The 22,570-nt window shown below is 41.7% G+C and overlaps 2 protein-coding genes across 5 annotated transcripts in view; both read left to right on the plus strand.

Annotated features, from left to right (window-relative positions):
* tjp3 (tight junction protein 3) overlaps window positions 1–1,898 on the plus strand; it is a 24,708-nt gene extending 22,810 nt beyond the window's left edge. Inside the window, exons 27-28 of one of the 3 annotated variants that reach the window (XM_020612310.1) lie at window positions 756–820; window positions 906–1,898. In XM_020612310.1, the coding sequence (XP_020467966.1) occupies window positions 756–820; window positions 906–1,023 (183 nt within the window). In that variant the 3' untranslated portion in view covers window positions 1,024–1,898. The remainder of the gene's footprint in view (window positions 1–755; window positions 821–905) is intronic. The other 2 variants (XM_020612309.1, XM_020612308.1) reach the window with 2 other exon arrangements.
* An 831-nt stretch (window positions 1,899–2,729) lies between these two features.
* The window catches only part of arhgap45b (Rho GTPase activating protein 45b), a 21,068-nt gene continuing 1,227 nt past the window's right edge, over window positions 2,730–22,570 (plus strand). Inside the window, exons 1-22 of one of the 2 annotated variants that reach the window (XM_020612246.1) lie at window positions 2,730–3,388; window positions 4,522–4,771; window positions 7,352–7,534; window positions 9,518–9,661; window positions 10,312–10,396; window positions 11,859–11,931; window positions 12,142–12,217; window positions 12,778–12,909; window positions 13,124–13,185; window positions 13,368–13,478; window positions 13,572–13,652; window positions 14,024–14,191; window positions 14,453–14,590; window positions 14,702–14,898; window positions 15,724–15,845; window positions 16,091–16,177; window positions 16,329–16,430; window positions 16,536–16,699; window positions 16,830–17,018; window positions 17,110–17,247; window positions 17,859–18,112; window positions 18,227–18,464. In XM_020612246.1, coding sequence (XP_020467902.1) covers window positions 3,044–3,388; window positions 4,522–4,771; window positions 7,352–7,534; window positions 9,518–9,661; window positions 10,312–10,396; window positions 11,859–11,931; window positions 12,142–12,217; window positions 12,778–12,909; window positions 13,124–13,185; window positions 13,368–13,478; window positions 13,572–13,652; window positions 14,024–14,191; window positions 14,453–14,590; window positions 14,702–14,898; window positions 15,724–15,845; window positions 16,091–16,177; window positions 16,329–16,430; window positions 16,536–16,699; window positions 16,830–17,018; window positions 17,110–17,247; window positions 17,859–18,112; window positions 18,227–18,464 — 3,339 coding nt within the window. In that variant the 5' untranslated portion in view covers window positions 2,730–3,043. Of the gene's footprint in view, window positions 3,389–3,756; window positions 3,990–4,521; window positions 4,772–7,351; window positions 7,535–9,517; window positions 9,662–10,311; window positions 10,397–11,858; window positions 11,932–12,141; window positions 12,218–12,777; window positions 12,910–13,123; window positions 13,186–13,367; window positions 13,479–13,571; window positions 13,653–14,023; window positions 14,192–14,452; window positions 14,591–14,701; window positions 14,899–15,723; window positions 15,846–16,090; window positions 16,178–16,328; window positions 16,431–16,535; window positions 16,700–16,829; window positions 17,019–17,109; window positions 17,248–17,858; window positions 18,113–18,226; window positions 18,465–22,570 lie in introns of those variants that run through there. The other variant, XM_020612247.1, reaches the window with a different exon arrangement.

The following is a 22,570-nucleotide window of genomic DNA, read 5'->3' on the forward strand; positions in this document are numbered from 1 at the left end:
TATTATATTTAAGGCCATCTTCCAACTGTATTGGAACAATTAGTCAGTAAATTGACAAAATGAGCCCTTAATTAATTAATTTCTTTTCTTCTAGCAAAAATGCCAAACATTACCCGGCTTTAGCTTGTCAAATGTTAGACTTCTACAATTGTGAACTGAATATCTTTGGGTTTTTCAAAATCAGATTTAATTTGTCGGTTTAAATATGCAAATTTACACTTTAGGAAATTGTAGTGGACATTTTCTCAAGTTTCTTACATTATAGAGGCCACATGGATAATCAGTTATGTTAGAATATAATCTACAGATTAATCAACAATGAAAATGTGCAGCTATTATGTACTTTATATAAAGCATACAGTAAAATAACTTTTTTAAAATACTTTTTAGTTCTTTGTCCCTTGCTTGACACCCTCTGAATACACCTGCTGTGGAAGACTGATGCATTCAAATTTGCCTTACCACGCAAGAACAATCTAACTTTGTCTCAAACATAAAGATTTATAAATGTTTACTTTATAAGCAGTTGTAAGTCTCTAAATTAACTCTTCTTACTGAAACCAGTGTGGCTGACTGGAAAATATACTGGTATACTGTTTTGGAAAATAGTTGTTGGCTTTGGAAAGGATAAGTGATTTTTCTAGTAAAGGAGTCCAGAATCTCCAATGTGGTCTTAAGATCATCAAGAATGATTGTGTTTGAGTTCTGACTCATTTGTTATTAAGAAGAAAACCGGTTCTTGTCCTCTGTTCCAGGCTAGTGAGGCAGAGACACAGCCACAGCCACCACATGAGGAGAAGAAAGGCCCTCACTTCATTGTGTAAGCGTTCTTTGGTGGCCTCTGGTTTTCAGATTATCACCCATCTGTGTAGTAATTTTGACCCTTCTCTTTTGCTGTCCCATAGGCTGGCACATCATCACCAAGCAGTTCAGTTCAGGCGCACACAGATTCACGGCAACTCCTCCTCTGAGGAGGAGGATGAAGAAAACGACATTGAATGGGGACCAGCGACAGAACTCTAGACACAATGAGGATTAAAAATGGAGCGCTCTGAGGACATGGAAACAATTTTACTCCGCCAAGAAACTGTTACCTGGATGATTTTTACATGTTTTTGTGAAGTTTTATGTGACGATGTGGCTGTAGGATGGTGGAGACTGTTGTGTTCAAGGTTTCTACAGCCTTTCACAGATGAATGTTTCTTTTTCAGCTTTTTTTTAAAATATAATTTAAATAGCCATATGTGAAACTAAATCAGTTTGCCCTTGGTTGTTAAAGCTACTGTATGTAACATATCAACAATTAGTCTGTTTTTATGGAATTAAGCAAAGGCATTCAGGAAATTTTTTGATGGCTCTTTAATAAAGAAATTAAAAAATTTTTAAACAAGCTTGTTCAGTCATACAAATTAGTAGAAGTCTATAAGTCTATATTAAGCCAGGTTTCACATACATAAATGCAACTTTGGCCATTGCTAATCATTCATGACATCATAGTATAACTTGATATGGACAATGATGTTATAAGCAGAGTGTGACACAGAGGTTGGACGTAACAGTAGTGTTATGTGTAAAGTGACCTGTGAGTAGACTTGCCCCTGAACCTGGGCAAAGACCCCAGGTTCACTTTGCTGTAATGACTTTGTTGTAATTTGATGTTTGTTTGTTTTTTGTTTTTGTTTTTTTTACAAATCAGTTTGATAATATGAATCACTAAAGCACAATATAAACTGATATGTGAGGGTTTTCACCTAATCTTGAGCCCTTATCTTTTATAGAGAGTTTGTGTAAAAATCTATAGTTTGAATAATGTTAATTTATCAGATGAAGTTGTGCTTGGAGGGTGCATAATTCTAAATAAATTTGTGTAATCAAGTTACCACAAACTAACATGGTGGCAAACTGATTAGGGGCCTCCCAACAGTTAATTCTTGCTTCACTGCCATCAAACAATTTTTCATTGTTCTGCTCCTCTCTAGTGGCCACAGTGTGCACAGGGTCCAGGTGTTTAAAATTAGGTTTGGTGAGGCACTAATCATTTCAAAGCCAGTATTAGTTAGAAGTTCATTTAAAATTTATTGTTGTACCTTTTAAATCACTTTACTCTTATGTGGGAAAGAACTGAGCAAGAAAGCAAATGAAGACCATAATATATTTATCTTTCTAGGCAACTAAAATACATATCTAATTGTGAAATTTAACCATGATTGAAGGCATGTTGTTGAAATGTAATTATGGACTTTATAGCATTTATAAATGTTTAAATGTTTTTATTTTACTTAGAAACCCCATTTATATACATCTAGGTAGTTTACCTTCTCGAAGTTTAAAAAAGGTTAATTTATTTTTGCAATACTTCATTTAAATTTATGACACTTCGGTGTTTAAAATTGACCAATATCGGCAACTTATTAGTATAAATTAGTTATTTCAATGAGGAGAACTCAGAGTATAGTCAAATGTTTCAGTGCTATAACCTAAACGATATTTAAAATTGAACATTCAGCTTCAGCATAGCAGTAAATAAAGTTGCATATAAATTCAAATTAAGCCTTTTGCTTCCAATAAAAAACGAAGTATTTTTAAAAATACAGCAGAGGTCCGCGCAGTATTCTGTGACCTAACAATCCACCAACATCTTGTGGTTGTTCTCTACCTGAGATCATTGTATCCGTATTGGAAGGTTTTTGGCTGCATGATGAATTTGTCACGATTTTTGGCCCGTGTCTGCAGCAGTTGCACAAGCAGGTGTAAGGTTCCCATCAAAAGCTGAAGGTCACATGGTGCTGAACCACACGTGTGTCGTGGTGGATTGATTACTGTGAATTTCAACAAGGTAAATGGTGTTTGGTTTGCGCCAGGACACAGGGCTCACTTCAACTTAGTTTGAATATTTCTAAAGTCCAGCTTGTAGGACGCTGTTTCTTGAGTGTCATTTGAAAAGAATCAACATCCCAAAACTTTGCGAAAAAGCATAATTTCCCCCTCACGCGTTGCTCCTCCTCCTCCTGAGGAAACTGAACGTAAGCTGCGCGCTGAGCGGATGCCGGGAGAGCACAGGCAGTTTGCGGTTAGTTGTGTCTTTCTGTTATTGAGCCTGCGCGGCTCGATGTACTACAGCAGCAGAAGGAAGACAGACAAACATTTACTGTGGCAGAAGGTGAACCTGAATGGAACAGAGCTCCCGCTGAGCGTGAACGGCAGAGCACCCAAGTGGCGATTCGGGGGGTGGGTGGGGGGACTGTACGAGAAACTAAAAGAGGTCAGGATGGACGGCAAAGGCACCCTGAAGATGTTCACCAGAAAGAAACGGGAACTGATCAAGACGCCATCCATCTCGAAGAAGAGTCGAGCAGGAAGCCCCGGGCCGCAGAGCGGCGCATCGTCTGTGAGTAGCGCATCACTTCTGGTTTCTGCTGACAGTGACACTGGTGATCTGCTGTGTGGTGTGTCAGATGACCTTCAGGTGGCAAGGACAGGCTGCAGAGCGGGCGCAGGACCAGGGCTGACTGTGTGTGTGGAAAACCAACCCATAGCTGTCACGTTTTTTGAGCATTAACGACTTGTGATTGGTGTGATCAGGATGAGAAACTAGGCTGGCTGTGTGGAACTACCCGAAAACGTTCATTATCATTCAGTGACATGGCACTAAATGTTCAGATAATTGTGTGTGTGTGTACCTGATTGCACGTTTACTCATATCAAGCTCATAGGAAGTACATCTTGTGTGGGGTTTTACCACAAAACCAGTGATAGGCTGCAGTGTGTGTGAGTGTGAGAATGAATGCTCTTGCCAGATCAGTTTCAAAAGTTGTCTTACGCTTAGTTAGAATGTGGACAAAGCTGTAGCAGGAAGGAGCATGCTGAAACGCGATGGCAAAAGCAGCTACAACCCTTACTCTAAGAGTCAGAGAGTTAAGAATGCCAAATTGAAAGGCAAGGACACACTGGATATACTGCCCAACAAGCAAAACGTGTGGCTCAAACAGGTATGTTTGCCTAGATGTATGCCATCTTATGTGTCCAGCACAAATATACAGGGATGCTTTTCTGTTTCTTGTGACGTATTTGAACTCATCTTAGCAGTGAGTAGGACTCACTGGTCTTGACAGAGATGTGCTTGTCGAGCCCCAAAACCATGAGGCACTAACTGTGGTGTAACAAACCCTTTCCCATGATGTTGGGAAAGGTTTGTGTATGTTTAATATGCAGATGAGATCATTTCCACCTCTGAAAATGTCACTGTTCTTATTCCAAACAGTAAATGGTATTTCTTTTATTCTGCACTCCGCTCGTATTGCCACACCCATCCACAGATTGGAGTGAGGAAGTGCACAACGCGACACAGGATCTTGTGAAAGTCTTCATGTGTGTTTACCAACAACAGCGACACTGGCTGTGTGATTAAGGCCGCAAAATCAAAGAAGAGTTGCATTGAAGTCGATGTGGTGTCGAGCCGGGGAGCATACAGTAAATCATGTGATCATCTTAACCTTTTTCTCATTTCCTGTCCTTTGTCAGCTGTCCATCCTCCAGGAGCAGCCTCGCAAAGATGCCGGCGACATCACCGTCTCCTGTTCCCCCTCATCATCTTCCTCCTCTTCAGTGTTCACTCCAACCTCCACCAGCCTCCAGGACCCCTCCATGTCCTCTCCGGGCACCCCCAGCACCCAGCACAGTAAACTGACAGTGATGCAGGGGGTGGGCTGCCCGTCTCCTGTGGCCACCCTGAAGAGACCCACTGCACTGAGCAGGCACGCCAGTGCTGCAGGTCTGGTTCAGATGCATCAGTACTTGTTCACCTTGTTGTGTCAGTGCAGTGTGATTAAATTTAATCTTGTCCACATCCACATGTGAGCTGAAACAGAGAGCAAAAATCTGGAGAAAGGCTGCAAACAGTGTACAAAAGACTTTTGACTTACCTAAAGTTTAGTAAGCTGCTGCAATAAAACCAAAGTTATAGTTACCATTTATGTTCACCTCATTCAGGGAAGAGACGGAAATATTTGTGAACATTTTGAAGCCTAAAGACAAAGAATGAGCTATGCAAAATGCCATCCCATTATAGTACTTTGGAGTGTAGCTGCAAATAACTAATATTGCATAGATAAATGGAATGTTAGTCTAATCTTTAAAAGTCTCGTTTTGACCAAAAATGTTCACTTTACCATGATATGACAATGAAAAACAGAAAACCTTGCATATGAGTAGTTGGAGCAAGAGAATGTTTGACTTTTTTACATTAAAATTACCCAAACAATTAATTGTGGTTTATTAATATATATATATAATTCCCCACTTGCCCCCGACTTTGGGGCGGTCTTGTATGCCTTCCTTCAAGCTTGGGTCCTCTACCAGAGGCCTGGGAGCTTGAGGGTCCTGTGCAGTATCTTAGCTATTCGTGTTCCTTCTTCCTGATATTGCAATCGCTTGGGATTGCTACATCTATCACTACGGCCTTCTTCTTCTGTTTGTCCACCACTACCGCTGCATCTATCACTACAGCCTTCTTCATCTGTTTATGTGATTCAGTGGGTAGAGCAGTCGTCTCCCAACCAGATGGTTGGTGGTTTGACTCATGGTGACTGCAGTCCACATGTCGAAGTGTCCTTGGGCAAGACGCTGAACCCCCAAGTTGCCCCCCGATGGTTAGAGCCATCGGTGTGAGTTGGCGCCGTAGATGGCTGCCTTGGTTCTGTACCAGAAACAAATTCCTTGTGTGTGTAACATGCTTGGCCAAATAAATAAAGGTGATTATTAATTTCTCATAACAGCTGTGAAATGTAGTGTCTAGTAAATGTTACTCAAACAGGAGTAAATACTGCACTTGATTACTGATTTTTCAGCTCTGGATTACTACACATTTGGTGTCCAGGTGACAGCACCTGGGAGAAAATCTGTGGGACTGACTGAAAATAAACCAGAGTGCCCATGTTCGTCACATCCAATGATGTGTTTTGAACGTTTACGGCACATAGGAAGCTGCTGTATACCAGGCATTAGCTACACTGACAGCACTTGCTTGTTTATAGTATCCAGTCATTGCTACTTTTTTGTTTGCTGACAGTAATAAAAATCTAGATCATCCCAAGACTTGTCATTTAAAGTAGAAATGAAGTTATGATTCAGATGTGTGATGTCAGCATGCACGTATAGTGAAAGATTTCCACTGACATTGAAATAAAGGAAGGTTGATGGTGGATTCAGTCAATGTGTGTGTGCCCGTGTGCATGCGTGTGCACACTTCTTTTGATGTAAGACTTTGTTCTTTCCATTCAGCAGACTTCTCAGGACTTGCCTTACTCTCGGTACTTGGTGGTTGCTGATTTCCTTCCGGCCTCTTCATGGTTTCCATTTGCCTGCGGGATCCCAAGGTACTTGTAGCTGCCCTCAACATCTGCTATGTTGCCTTCTGGTAGTACAATAGTACTGCTCCTTATGGTCTTTGTTGAACTTGTAGCCAAGCATCTCAAGGATGACGGTTGCTGTGGTGTATATGAGCTTTGTTGGTCTCAGTGATGGTCGTAGTAGGGATTGCTCTTAGTGCTGCATTCACATCCTCTAGTAGACTTTCAGAAGGCACTTCACTTAGTCTTGGTAACGGCCATGGAGGTTTCTGGTGCCCATCTTGCTTGTGATGTTCAATCTCAGGTCAGCTGCTCTTGAATTAAGCTCATCTGGGCTTGTTATTGGGGTTTGGTACCCAATCTCTGATTGTGGGGGTGATGATATCTCCCCACTGACCTGTCATCCTGGCCCCCCCTTGCTGTAGCATTTGTGTTGTACTCCATCAATCTCCCAGTTGTGATAACAGGTGCTTCTTGCAGATGTTAGAGCACTGAGCTACTAGTTGTTTCGATGTTAGTCTAGATGTTGGGTTTCAAAGTATCCATAGGTCCCACATACTCCGTATGTAACCCCTCTCGCTGGGGTTACTTGTGTAGTAGCATTTATCATTGAAGCTCAGGTTTACATCCCCTTTGCTTAATCTTTACAAACACCAAAGTGTAAAAATGGTAATGTGCCATTTAATGGTAGGGGATATGGGCTAAGTTATTTCTTGGCATGAAATCACCAGTCTTAATGCTAAGCTAAGCTAACCAGATGATGGACAGACACAAGACTGGTATCAGTCTTCATCTAATTTTTCACCAGAAAGTGATTAATTATATTTTTCCAAAATGTCCAATTACCCCTTTTATGAATGTGGACCTGAATAATGTTTGTCATTTTTGCTTGAGAAATATCCTAAACAATTAATGAATTGTTAAAATTGTTGTCAGTTAATTTTCTGTGCTTATCTTGAGGTTAAATGCGAGTTTGCTGAGGGATGGGCTCTTTGTCTCCTCAGGATTCCCGCTGCAGTCCTGGGTGTTTACTAAAGGCCAGGGGAAAGGGGCCTTGACCCCGACCCCTCCATCTGAGACTCCAGAGGGCACAGCCATTGAGGTGGAGGACATCCCAGCCCTGCTGCGGGACGTGGCGCGCTTTGCTGAAGCTGTGGAGAAACTGAAGGATGTGGTGCTGGCTGAAGGTAAAGTTGTTTATTTTAAAGCCTTGTCCACACACTTCATAAACAGTCACAGATTTAGGTCCCAAATATTTACACTTTCAGCCGTCACTGAGTGCCGCTCCTGTCTTGTGGGGCTTGTGTATTTTTGTCAAATTACAGCTTACAGGGACATGTCTGAAGACGTGCTTTGTGGGTTGATTTGGTTGAACTCAGAATGATCTCCACCTGTGACATGAATAATGCTCGTTTTCACCAACATGGAGACAAAACAGCTCTCTGTGCATGTGCAGCCAGTTATGATTTTCATCTTTCTCAGTATGTCATTGTTTCTGTTCAGTGTCATTGTTTTGTGTCGAGTACGTTTGAATTTGTATTGTTAGTCTGCAGACTGAATAATGCTGTTTTTGGTCAGAACAACCCTGCACAAGCAAGCTAACAAGTGCCTCTGAGCCTCCTCTCTCCAAATGAAGGGCTGTGTTTCCGCTGCACTCACAGACTCAACCGCACTTTTGACTCCAGCAGGAAGCCAGTTTCTTGTTTATTGTAACCTTGTGCACACGCACCTTTTTCTCCTTCTACGCTGTGCAACACGGCCTAAAATTTCAAAATGCCTGTACTTTTCTTCATGGAGTAAATACTACTACTTTAGACTTGAATCTTCCTGCTAAAAGGTTCTTACTTCAAATTATTTTCTCCAGTGAAAAGGCTTTTTTGTTTTTTTTGGTTTTTTTTTTTAGGGAATTTCTGTGGTTCAGAGGAAACAGTTTTGTTTGTGCCTTTTTGGCTGGTGTTATCTGGCTCTGTGCTGTCATGTTCTCCACCCACAGTGAGCTTTCTAAACAGGAAACCATGATGGATAGCCTGTGACAGAGAGGCCTCGTCCACACTTCCTCCTCTGACAGGCTGGGTGCATCGCAGGGACGTGGTGCTGCCTCTTTTTAATCAGCAGCACAATCAAAGCTTTGGTCTCCTCCCTGCTGCTGTCCAGAGATTGCCTTCATCTAGAGCCCCCACTGCCCTTTAGGTCTCACTGTATTTCTTTACAATCATACTGTGTTCATAAAACCACAGAAAGCAGATTGAGCACAGCACCGGAATTGGTTTCTAACCTGAGAGAACCACATTCTCTCTGGCACAGTGTTCGGGTCAGTCTGTTCTTACTGACTGACACTGACGCACATTTTCAGACAGACTACGGGAGGGCGGCGGACCGGCTGCCCTCTGGCCTCCTCCGTGAGTGAGTGGCCTTGATTAGAAAAGGATATACAGAGGAGTGTAAGGTTGCAACATTGGACAACTACAAGTTAACAAAAACAGTCTGTGTGTTCGGGTGTGAGGAGAAAGTAAGGATGCAGGCTGTAGATGTGTCACCAGTGACATCAAAGCTGAGAAGATGACACTGTGCTCCAACCGTTGACACACTGACTTGTTTGTTTTCTCATTATTGCTGTCCTAACTGTCAGCATTATGACTGTCTGTCTCATCCACAGAAACACTGACTTGCAGGGACTTGATGTTTTTCCTAAAATGTCAAAACTGTTTTAATGGAGACACACAATTCACCTAAGCAAACCTTTAATGAGTGTTATTTTTGGTCCAATGTTGTGATGCATTTGCTAGCATGGACTGAGCTCATCATTACTGATGCATTCATGACACCAAGCTGCTGTTTTTTTTTTGTTTTGTTTTTTTTTTGCTGGCTGAACTTAAACTTCAGATGCCAGAGCTACAAAGGCACCATGAAGGAGTGATTTCATAGCGGTCCCAGTTCACCACTATTTTACTGTGCTATCATGACATAACTTTGACACATGAAGTAAAGACAACTAAACTGGTGGTTGTATTAGATGTGAAACAAGTTGCAAAACAGTCACAAAGATCTGTACTAGAACTGAGTTACCATAAAGGCCTCATTTAAGGTGTAAAACGCCCAAAACCAGTGGATGTTTGGTGTGGTCCCTACTGTGCAACTAACTCTTCTCCTTGGTCCCTCATCCCATGCAGGAAAAAAGGAAAATCGGCGGCCCTTGGCCCATGAATGTTTGGGGGAGGTCCTGCGGGTGCTGCGTCAGGTCATCAATACCTACCCTCTGCTCAACACGGTGGAGATCCTCACTGCTGCTGGCAATCTTATATCCAAGGTCAAAGGTCAGTCGGAATGGAGAACACGTAGTTTAAGAAAAAGAAAACGGCTGTTTTTTAAAAGTACATGAGGAATATATATGTTTTGTAATGTTATCAACACTTATGTTTAAACGTGACGTTTAATCTGTCGTAGTTACTGATCACAGAAACCACGCTTTGGTACACTGTACTTAAAATGAATTGTCAACTTATTAGGTACCCCTAGCTAAAACTAAGGAGTCTAATCCAACAGTCCTGCAGTGAATCCTCTATCATGAAGGATGTTTAGTTTGTGTTTAAACTGTTTCAGTGAGGTGTTGATTCAATTGTGTGAACATTTTGGACGTTGTGGTTCATGTTGCCGTTTGTATTGCATCATGTTTAATGGGTGTTTCTATAGTTTTGTCCACCCTAATAATATAAATGAGGGTAACAAACACCTCTGTATAATACAGTTCAACAATATATATGACCATACAGTTGAATCAACACCTCTGTGAAACTAAACACAAACTCAAGGAGGATTTATTGCAGGGCTGTTGGATTAGACTGGTAGACTTAATAAACTGCCAACTGCAGGTGTAATGGTGTGATATAACCAATGTGAAATTTGGTCAACAGTGTATTCCCAACCACAACTGAAACCTGAACACCTGCCTGGTTATGTTTTTCAGGTTTCCACTATGAGGCTTCTAACGAGGCAGATAAAAAGGACTTTGAGAAGGCAATTGAAACCATTGCAGTTGCTTTTAGCAGCAAGTAAGTGTGTCCTAGTTTAAAATCATAACCTGGTCATCCCATAATTACCCTATGGTAATTACTACTGTTGTTTGGTATAGTTACTGTTTTCACAGTCTGTATTAGAGTGCCAGTAATGTAGGAGCTAGTGAGGATAGAACTACAGATGGTGACAAATGAAAAGAAAACATGAATAAATGAGTGGTTTCTTCCAGGATGACAGCACCACCATCTACAGTCACTGAATTGTTTGATGAGAAACTATGTGAATCATATGCTATGACCTTTACAGTCACCACATCTCAACTCAGTTGAACACCTAGGGGAGATTTTGGACTGACATGTTAGTCAGCTTCTCTACTACCACCATTATCAAAACACTACATGAGGAATATCTTTTGGAAGAATGGTGTTCACCCCTCCAGTAAAGCCCTGAGATTTGGATAGCCAATGCTAAGGTGCACTGAAGCTGTTCTGGTGGCATGTGGTGGCCCGACACCTTACTAAGACAATGTTGGGTTTTCATCTGTGCCCTGTCTGTAAAACGGGTAATATATTTGAACAATCAGGTCATGTGTGTTGATACATACAAAGTACTCTATTGTTGGGAATGAGAGAGAGAGAGAGAGAGAGAGAGGTGCGGTGATGGTGACACATTTGCATGAGGCACTGCTGAAAACAGGAAGTGGTTTTTCTTCCACCTTATGACACAAAACCAAAACTTTAAACTGTTGTTCACTACCTGGCTGTTGCATGAACAGATTGATGTAGACTAGGGAGATGATAGATCATGACGTGTGTTCACTTGATACTTGAGAGGAACTGAGGCCAACTAAAATAAATGTAGCAACTCTGAAATCATCAAATGTTTTTCCAAATTTTTTTTACCAATTTTTTTTAAAGTAATATCTTGAAAGTTAAATGTAATCTCCAAATAGAGACTTGAATCAGATTTTGTGTAATTAGAGTAAATGACACCCCCAGTTTGTCACATGTTTGTTGGTGCCATTTCAGGGTTTAGACATCTGTCACAGCTTCAGGAGGAAGTGAGCTGGCAGAGACCGTTGAAATCTGCCTGACAAATCTGTTTCCCCATTTCTCCTCTGTCTGACTCCTTTTCTGTTATGAACTGAAAAACACCAAAATGGAGCGAGCTTTTTTTGTTTTGACATTATTTTAGCCGACAAGTTGAATAAAAGAGAGGTCATAAGGATTCTTCTGGAGTGAAGAGGAATATGTGGAAAAATAAAATAACTGTGATGTGCAGTGTAAAGATAGGTCAAACCTTGTAGACAAAGGTAACTTGGATAAAACTGTTTTCAGTCTTCCTGTTAAGGTTTCCTACAAGGCCCTCTTCCTCTTTTTTCTTTCATTTTAAAAACCAACTCTACATGCCCCCTGTCGGCAGATTGTCGCATATGATTATTGGTGAAAAGACTCAATTCTGACATATCACATGTACAATTAATCTGCTTCTCCTTAGTGTGTCTGAGCTGCTGATGGGAGAGGTGGACAGCAGTACTCTGCTCTCCCTGCTGCCCACTGAGAAGAGCAGGGTGAGTCAATGTTTATCACAAAGCCAGGTTTAAAAATAGTAGGATTATCTTAACACATAATACAGAGTTCATCAGCTGCACTGTGAAAGTTGTACACCCTGATTAAATGTCACACATTGATTTGTACTGGATGTAGAAAACTAAATGTCTGAGTTGATGATGAGCCTTGATCTGAGTTTATCACTAATGAATCCTCTTTGTGCTGTGTAGTCGATGGAGAATTTGTACACTGCGACAGGCCAGGGAGCAGACAGCGGGCAGTTCAGGAGCAACCTGCAAGACATGGGTAGGCAGTCAGTCTGCCATTCACTCCCTCATCTTTCGTTGACTTCTTTCAATCCATCACAGCTGCTATTTGTGACGCTTCTTCACCTCTGTCCTTCCATTCACTCTCATTTTGTATCTTATGTAAACATTCTGGTGAAAATGCAGATGTTTAATGATATTTTCATATGTCTGTGTCCTTTCAGTTGTCCATTTAGAATGTAGCAATTTAAATATTTAATCAACTAATGAAAACCGTTCCATTTGTTGATGCACACCCTTGATGTCTAGTAGGTCTCCCCCTGCTGAAATAAACACTGTGGTGCGCTGATATCTTAAACAGGAAGAGTGACAGCTGATGGGTGCCAGCTACAGAAACTCAGAAAACCTTCAGTAGTCATTTATTAAAGAGAGCTAAATTACAACAATCACCAAAATAAAATGCAGGATGCCGGAGAAGATCACTTGAGGGCTAGATCTTCATAGATGCAAACGTTCACCTCCCATTAATTGTAATCAACAAAAGTTTGTTGCCTTAGTAATAGTTTGTGCAGTGACCTGTGCTTGTGCATTGATGTGTAGGCCGAGTTGAGGAAGTGGATGTGATCCTTCAGCACAGTGAAGGGGGGGTGGACTCCGCTCTGCTCTATGCCAAAACCATTTCCAAGTACCTGAAGGACTTGATTAGCTATGTGGAGAAGAGAACTTCACTGGGTAGGTAGTGATTGAACAAATGAAAATGTATTTATGATTTTATTTTGGGGGGGGGGGGGAAAGCAATATGACAAATTTGGCCTTTGACTTGTGACTGGTGTTTAGTGTATTTGGATTATATAAGCAAATCTGTTAATCATTAATAGATCAATGAATTATATTTGTGACTTTAAAAAGTTTCGGTTGTTAAATGGCAGTTTTCTTCTGTTACCAGAGGCTGAGTTCTCCAAAGGCCTCCAGAGATTATACCAATCCTGCAAACACAGCATAACACATGTAAACATCTTTTTATTTTCAAACTTTTTTTTTTTTTTACCATTATCTCTCACTGGTGAACTGTGATACTGAATGTTAAAAGCTAGAAATAAATGTAAATCAACATGACATTTGTTGCTCTGTTTTTGTTGACTATAAAACCTTTTCATTGTTCATAATTGTGTTGTGCTCCCTCCATCCAGCCCTACATGCCTCTCTTCTCCATCTACTCTCTGGCTCTGGAGCAGGACCAGGAACAGAGTGTGGGGCTGCAGCAGGCCAGTGCCACCCTGCATAACCAGACCTTCATCCAGGTCAACTTTACTGAGATTAGTCACACAATATCTGTTAGTACTGGAGTATTTCTGTGCACATTGTTTGATCTGTCAGTTTGCTTGTCTATGCAGCCTTTGATGCAACGCAAGCAGGAGCATGAAAAGAGACGGAAGGACATCAAGGAGCTGTGGATTCGAGCTAAGAGAAAACTGGTACAATATCTTATTCTTTATACATTCACTGCCCACTTTATTAGGTACACCTGTACAGTTGTATGCAATTCAATGCAACACTTCTGGCTTAAATCTGTGTTTAAGAAGTTCAAAATGTTTCCGTTTTTGGTGAAATTGTCATAGATGTATAAATTCAATTATATGTTTGTTATTGAGGTCATAGTTAAAGGTGCTGTTATACTGGGCTACATTAGATTCAGAGGTTTCTCTATATTTTTGTCCTCCACAGCTACATACATGAGAGGGTCAGAATATTACGATCACCAAAACATAGCAGCAGACTGTTTGTTTTTATTTTGAGGTAAGAGTAAGAAATGGAACAAACCAAAACTGATTTTATGTTTGTTTAGATGGAGTGTGAGGTGAATTTGCGGAAGGCCAAACAAGCCTACATAGTCCGCTGCGAGGAGTATGACAAGGCCAAAATAGCAGCCTGCCGAGCTGAGGAAGAGGGAGGAGGATCCACAGCAAAGTCTGTGGAGAAGAAGAAACGATTAGAGGAAGAGGCTCGCAACAAGGTTCTTATCAACAACTTTATTTTATTGCCCTCTCTGTTGTTTCAGAGCTTTATTGCTGCAGAAGGAAAAATGAAAGTGATGTACATGTTAAGCCATTTCATCAGGAGTCCATGGTTATTGTATGTGAGGTGGAAATTGTCTATCTGGTTGCTACGATGTCTCAATCAACAGTTAATTTATCTGTACTAGTCTGACAAATTAAAAAGGGAAAATAAAATAGAACAACTGAAGTAAATTAAGTAATTAAGTTCGTGTGTGCAGGCAGATGAAGCAGAGGCCACTTACCGGACATGTATAGCAGATGCCACCACGCAGCAGCTGGAGCTGGAGCACACAAAGGTCACAGCACTAAGACAGCTGCAGGATCTCATCAAACAGAGTGACCAGACTCTCCGCTCGGTCAGAGGAATCTCAAACATACATACATGAAACCCCAAACCACACTGTTGTGTCAGGATAGTGTCAGCTGCTGAATTTCAGTAACACTTCTGCTTGATGTTTCAACACCAGGCGACCATCTCCTACTACCAGCTCATGCACATGCAGACAGTAGCCTTGCCCGTCCACTACCAGACTCTGTGTGAGAGCAGTAAGCTGTATGACCCAGGCCAGCAGTATGCCGCCCATGTGCGAGACCTGCAGCTACCAGAGCAGCCGAATGTTCACTACACATTTGAGGCCTACTCTCCCTCCAGCTCATCGTCACAGTAAGTTTGTCAGAGCCACGATTTTCTAGGTATTCAACTGTAGCCTTAAGGAAAAGATTGACATCTGGATGCTTGTTGCTTGAGAACAGACAACCATTTTCACAGCAAACATTTGACATGGAGTAAAAGCACTGGTGTAACTGATAATACTCTGTAGCTGCATTCCATTTATGTGAACCATTTCTGAGATCATAGTATTGTGCATGCTTGCTGAGTGGCAGTGTTTAGTGGAACATCATTAATGTTGTTGGCTACACCTGTGCTTTTTCTACTGTGACAACTCAAAATGTCTGCTGTGAAAAAAGTCTTAGGTGAGACCACTGATGCCACTGTCATTACTGTACACTCAATTTGTAACTAAAGCCAAGAGCTGGTTAGCTTAGCTTAGCACAAAGACTGGAAACGAGGAAGCAGCTAGTCTAGCTTGTCCAAAGGACACAAAATCTGCTTGCATGTTTCAGGGGTTTCTCTGTTGGTTGTTTGGCAACCTTGCAAAGATAGAGCTACAGGAAGTCCCTGTGCCCAGCTTGGATATAATGTATTAATATGTGAACATGGGTGGTGCTGGTACAGTTTACGGGTTACCTTGGACAGAGCTAGGCTAGCTGTTATCCCCTGTTTCAAGAATTTATTCTAAGCTAAATAATGCTTCATATTTCCCAGTAGGGACATTAATTGTATCAATCCTCTCATCTAACTCTCAGCAAGTAAGCATATTTTCCAAAATGTTGAACTATTCCTTTAGATGATGTAAGTAAAACTAAACAACTAACAAACACTACTTTTAAATATATTCACCATCTTAAAAATTCCACATTGTTGCAGCCATGGTCACAGACCAAGGAATGACAGTTTTAACACGGAGCCAGTGAGCCACATAGACAGTCCTACAACCAATGTGGATACAACAGCTGGAGACAACAGAGACACAGAGGCTCAGCGCAAGAGTAAGTGCTGTAATTGTTTCTGGGCTAGTTAGTGGTTTTAACTGTTATTGAGATATCTGAGATTTTGTGTGAAGTGTATTCATCTCAATGTGCTGATTTTTTTTTTTTTTTTACTAATCTAAAATGTTTTATGATATCCTGGAACAAAATGGGTCAGAAAATTAAAAATGTGGTTGTATTTAACCAAAGAACTCATTGTTTTTATATTGAATATTGCCATATTCTTGTTCCTTTGCTGTCCCCAGGGCAGGGCCACAAATCATGGGGTTCAACAGTCAGCGACGACAGCGTTGGAGGAGATGGAGGCTTAGAGTCTCCCACTGCCAGCACAAGTGAGCAAGAAACATTCACAGTAACGTATATACTGGAATATCTCATTTATAAATAATGCTAAAGAAGAATTGAATTGGCTTTTTCTCAGTTGAAATCTTCTTAAAAGCACATGGTATGTCTGCGGCAAAAATAAAAGTATATTTGTTGTAGGTGACATCAGTAAAATTGCTCGGACATCATCCACTGGAACAATGTCGTCCAACGAGGATGCAGATGAGAAAGATGGGAATGTAGCCTCATTTGAAACTCCAAGTAAGACTTAGATGTTGTACACTTTAATGTGGGTATTTACTTACAAGTTGGCTATCAATTTAGCAAGTGTTCGGGAGTATGCATGGTTGGTGTCTTTTTCTCCAGATATTAACGGTATGGACCCTGACGTGGTGGTGTCCACCAGACCTTTTCGCAACATCGGCCTGTCTAAAGCAGCTCTGACCCACCGACTGAGAAAACTACGGACTCCTGCAAAGTGTCGCGAGTGCGACAGCTATGTTTACTTCCAGGGGGCTGAGTGTGAAGAGGTGAATTCTTAATCATGCCTTTTAAGAATCACTTCCTTATTTTTAAAAAGTGCCCTAGAATACAAAAGTGCAGCTCCTAACCATCATTAAACAAGTCTTGTTAGATAACCGCTTGCTTCTCCACCCTCAGTGTTTCCTGGCGTGTCATAAGCGCTGCCTGGAGACTCTGGCCATCCAGTGTGGCCATAAAAAGCTGCAGGGCCGTCTGCAGCTGTTTGGCAGGGAATTCTCTCAGGTAGCTAGCTGTGCCAGTGACGGCATCCCCTTCATCATCACCAAGTGCATCTCTGAGATAGAAAGACGAGCTCTCAAGATGAAGGTGAGAATGTGCATTTATTAAAGTGCTGACTGGTTGAATCTTTGCCCTTAGCTGCTGAGAAGTAGTCTAAACCACTGCTTCATCTTTGCAGGGCATCTACAGAGTAAACGGAGTGAAGACTCGTGTTGAGAAACTCTGTCAGGCCTTCGAGAATGGCAAGGAGCTGGTAGAGCTGTCTCAGTGTTCACCACATGACATTAGCAATGTCCTCAAGCTTTACCTCAGACAGGTACATGGGTGCGGGCACATGCAGGAGCGAAACACAGTGCGCTGAAGTTGCTTATGGGCCAAGCCAATGGGAATCTGGGAATGAAATGTTATTAAAGTGGTTTATCTTCCATGTATTCAAGATTTAGTCTAATGCAACACTGTCAAAATGTTATTACATCAACATCCATAGCAGTATGTCAGATTTTGTTTGACTTATTTGGTGATTTTTGTCTTTTGTGTACATACTATTTTATTTGTCTCTAAGAAACATTGGGGACCAAGAGACTGAAAGTAATTAATTAGTAGTATTTTTTTTTTTTTTGACGGTTCAGATTTTTTTGAAGTGTACAAATTATTGTGAAAATGAAAGTTTTTAAAAGCGAGGGTTTTAAATTGCATTTGTTTTTACCAGAAAACATGTTGGTCCTGGCAGTCACCTGAACTACAATATATGATAGGTTCAGTTAATTTGTGTGTTTTTATTATTCCCAGTTTTAATAATCTGGTTAAATATGATTAATAAAATGCTCTGTCATTTAAAAAAACTCTTGTTCCACCCTACTTTCAGGTTGTGTGTTCAAGCTTAATCAGCCTTTCTAATACAGTTGGTCTTGTACCTTTTGCATCCAGCTGCCAGAGCCCATCATGCCATTCCGCCTGTACAACAGTCTGATGGGTCTGGCCAAGGAGAGTCTGCAGAGTGAAGGAGAGGCAAAGTCAAGTGGTACCAACCCAGTGGTGGGCAGGGGACCAGAGCTGGAAGATCTGGGCCCAGACACTGACCCAGAGATCCTGGTGATGGTGGACAAGCTGAAGGAGCTTCTTAAGGAGCTGCCCAAAGCTAACATCGCTACAATGCGTTACATCATTCGACACCTTCGCAGGTCAGCAATTTAAAACAAAGCATCAGAACAATGAAAAGGCTTTGAGTTCTCTTTAATTTTCTTAGGTGTACACATTCACCCCTGGCCTTTGTTCCACTGTCTTCCTCCTTCCAGGATTGCAGAGCGGGAGGAGGATAACAAGATGAGTCCCAGCAACTTGGGTATTGTGTTTGGACCCTCCCTGATGCGTCCCCGTCCATCGGGGGCCACCATATCCCTGTCCTCTCTGGTTGATTACCCGCACCAGGCCCGCATCATAGAGGCCCTCATTGTCTTTTATTCATCCATCTTCCAGTCCAAAACTTCTCAGTCCAATAAAACCGGCCGCACTGCTTCCACCTCCACTCAGCAGGTAGGGCTCTGTGTACTGAGGATGGATCACTCATGTTATGTATTTGTAGTGGATAATATGTCTTAATGTTATATAATAAGCACCTTGGGAACTATATTTTTGTACAAGCCCCAATTCCAGTGAAGTTGGGACATTGTGTAAACTGTAAATAACAGAATACAATAACTTGCAAATCCTTTTTGACCCATATTTAATTGAATACACCACAAAGACAAGATAATTAATGTTCAAACTGATCAACTTTGTTTTTTGTAAATATTCACTCATTTTCAATTTGATGTCTGTAACACGTTCCAAAAGACCTGGGTCAGGGGCAACAAAAGACAGGGAAAGTTGAAGAATGCTGGAACATTCCACAGGTGAACAAGTTTATTGGAAACAGGTGAGCATCATGATTGGGTATAAAAGGAGCATCCCAAAAGGCTCAGACATTCACAAGCAAAGATGGGGCGTGGTTCACCACTTTGTCAACAACTGTGTGATCAAGTAATCAAACAGTTTAAGAACAATGTTTTTCAACGTTCAGTTGCGAGGAATTTAGGTATTTCATCATCTACAGTATCTATACCATCAAAAGACTCGGAGAATCCAGAGAAATCTCTGCACGTAAGCAACAAGGCCATAAACCTACACTGAATGCTCATGACCTTCGATCCCTCAGGCGGCACTGCATTAAAAACAGACATCATTCTGTAAAGGACATTACCACATGGGCTCAGGAACACTTCAGAAAACCATTGTCAGCTAACACAGTTCATCGCAACATCTACAAATGCAAGTTAAAACTCTACCATGCAAAGCGAAAGCCATATATCAACAACACCCAGAAACACCGCCGACTTCTCTGGGCCTGAGCTTATCTGAGATGGACTGATGCAAAGTGTGCTGTGGGGATTGGAGAGTGTCTTACCATCGGTCATATCTGAAGACCAAACGGGCTTCATTAAAAATCGATATTCCTATTTTAATATACGTCGTTTACTCGATATTCTGTATCTCCCCCCGGGTGAGATTCCTGAATGTGTCCTCTCTCTAGATGCGGAGAAAGCAATCGATCGAATAGAGTGGCCATATTTATTTGGGGTCTTAAGTAAATTTGGCTTCGGCCCGAATCTGATCACTTGGATTAAATTACTGTACCTAAGCCCCACTGCCATTGTCTTTACCAACTCTCAGTTGTCGCAGCCTTTCAATCTCCATCGGGGAACACGGCAAGGATGCCCTCTAAGCCCCCTAATGTTTGACCTGGCCATTGAACCACTGGCGATAGCAATCCGCAGCTGCGAAAATATTCATGGCATCTGGAGGAATGGTACGGAGCACAAAGTGGCTCTATATGCAGATGACCTTTTGAGCTTTATCTCGCGTCCGGATACCTCCCTACCCGCCATGCTGTCCCTGTTGAATGATTTTAGCCAGTTCTCAGGATATAAATTAAACTTAAATAAATCTGAGCTTTTTCCTGTCAACAAGGGGATGTCGGTATCAGACTATTCCAATTTTCCTTTTAGGACTGTGGAGGATAAATTCACATACCTTGGTATCACAGTTACGAGGAGGCATAAGAACCTTTTCAAGGAAAACCTTCTCACCTTGTTCAATCACACAAAACACAGCTTGGCTCAGTGGTCACCCCTTTCTACCTCCTTGATTGGGCGAATTCATTCTATCAAAATGAATGTTCTTCCTAAATTCCTATATATCTTTCAATCAGTACCAACCTTCATCCCCAAATTATACTTTGATACATTAGATTCTATTATATCGTCTTATATTTGGAAGGGCAAGCGCCCCAGGCTCAGCAAAGTTCACCTTCAGAAGTCCAAGGCTGAGGGGGGTATGGCGCTACCTAACTTTCGCCTATACTACTGGGCGGCCACTATTCGCTGCCTCACCTTTTGGTCATACTTTCATAGTCGATCCGACCGTCCTCCGTGGGTGGCAATGGAATTAGGCTCGGCTAAAAATTCTTCCCTCCAGCACTTCTCGGCTCCCCACTCCCTTTCGCACCATATAAATTCACAGATAATCCAGTGGTCGGTCACACGTTGAAAGTGTGGGCTCAGTTCAGAAGGCACTTTGGTTTTCTTGAGTTTTGCCCCTCGAGTCCCATCTCCGCCAATCATCTTTTTCAACCCTCCTTATTGGATCCAACGTTCTAGGAATGGTGGGGACTGGGTATCGAGCGTTTTAGAGACCTCTTCATAGACACCAGGCTCTTCTCAATCTACAACCATTATGCAAGGGTCTGGTTTCCATTATCTACGATAAGCTGTTTGGTATAAGGCAGGCCCCACTTAATACTGTTAAAAGCACATGGGAACGGGATCTGAATCTTACCTTGTCAGCCTACGCGTGGGACATAATTGTTAAGCTGATTCACACAATCTCTCTCTGTGCCTGTCATTGCCTGTTGCAGTTCAAAGTTGTGCACAGGTCCCACATATCCAAATCTCGACTGGCGCGCTACTACCCTGACGTAGACCCGTGCTGCGACAGGTGCAGGAGAGAGGAGGCTACACCTATGTCCATATGTTTTGGTCATGTCCCAGTTTGGAGAAATACTGGAGGGGAAGTCTTCCAAACTCTATCCCTAATGGTTGGAGCGGACATAGAACCCGACCCTCTGATTGCACTACAGGTGATAATGTTGAGCGCCTGTCCCCAGGAAAACGCCGAATTCTGTCTTTTGCCTCGATTTTGGCCAGGCGTGCAATATTGCTGAGGTGGGTAGATGCTGCTCCGCCCACCCATACCCAATGGTTGCGAGATATCATGGCCTGTTTAGCTTTGGAAAAAATATACTACTCAGCTCGCAAATCAAAAGAGAGGTTTTTAATGGTGTGGGGGCCTTTTATGGAGCAAACAAGTTAGGGAGAGGATTTTATGTCTCCTCGGGCCATCCTTGATTGGCTAGCGTACGGGCTCATAGTCTGGGGTGTGTTCTTTGCATTTCCCTTTTCACTGTACCCAGACAGGTTTACTCTTCCTGAATGGAATAGACCTCTTGTCAATGTTAGATGCCTGTCATTCACATTTTGGTATCTGTTTCTTTGTTCAAAAAGTTAATAAAAATATTTCTGAGAAAAAAAAGTGTGCTGTGGTCTGACAAGTCCACATTTCAAATTGTTTTTCGAAATCATGGACGTCATGTCCTATGGGCTAAAGAGGAAAAGGACCATCCAGATTGTTATCAGCACAAAGTTCAAAAGCCAGCATCCGTGATGGTATGGGGGTGTGTTGGTGCCCATGGGTAACTTGCACATCTGTGAAGGCACCATTACTGCTGAAAAGTACATCCAGGTTTTGGAGCAAAAAAATATGCTGCCAAAGCGACGTCTTTTTACTTATTTCAACAAGACACTGCCAAGCCGCATTCTGCATGTGTTACAACAGCGTGGCTTCATAGTAAAAGAGTGCAGGTCCTAGACTGGCCTGCCTGCAGTCCAGACCTGTCTTCCATTGAAAATGTGTGGCACATTATGAAGCACAAAATACGATGACGCATACCCCAGACTGTTGAGCAACTGAAGTCACATATCAAGCAAGAATGGGAAAGAATTCCACCTACAAAACTTCAACAATTAGTGTCCTCAGTTCCCAAATGCTTATTAAGGGTTGTTAAAAGGAAAGGTGATGTAACACAGTGGTAAAACTACCCCTGTGAAAAGGAGTGAATATTTACAAAAAACAAAGTTGATCAGTTTGAACATTAAATATCTTGTCTTTGTGGTGCATTCAATCAAATATGGATCAAAAAGGATTTGCAAGTCATTGTATTGTTTTATTTACGTTTTACAGTGTCCCAACTTCACTGGAATTGGGGTTTGTATTTTTGGTTACTGAAATACATCATAAAGCTTGTTTACTTGCATGGTGGCATGTCATGCCAGTTTTAATGTGCTTAAAATGAATTTTAGTATAAGTTGTCCTAGCCTTAACATAAAACTACTTCTATACATTAATAGATTTAGGCATTTTTATGGGAAGATTTAAACCTGACAAAAACACAGCAGTCTTTAACTGGCAAATGTCAATTCATGACAATGAAGAGAGAATCTGGTTTATTTCATAAGGAATGAAAGGTCCTACATGTACAGATCATT

The sequence above is a fragment of the Monopterus albus genome, unplaced genomic scaffold (assembly GCF_001952655.1).
Source record: "Monopterus albus unplaced genomic scaffold, M_albus_1.0 scaffold122.1, whole genome shotgun sequence".
Taxonomy (NCBI): domain Eukaryota; kingdom Metazoa; phylum Chordata; class Actinopteri; order Synbranchiformes; family Synbranchidae; genus Monopterus; species Monopterus albus.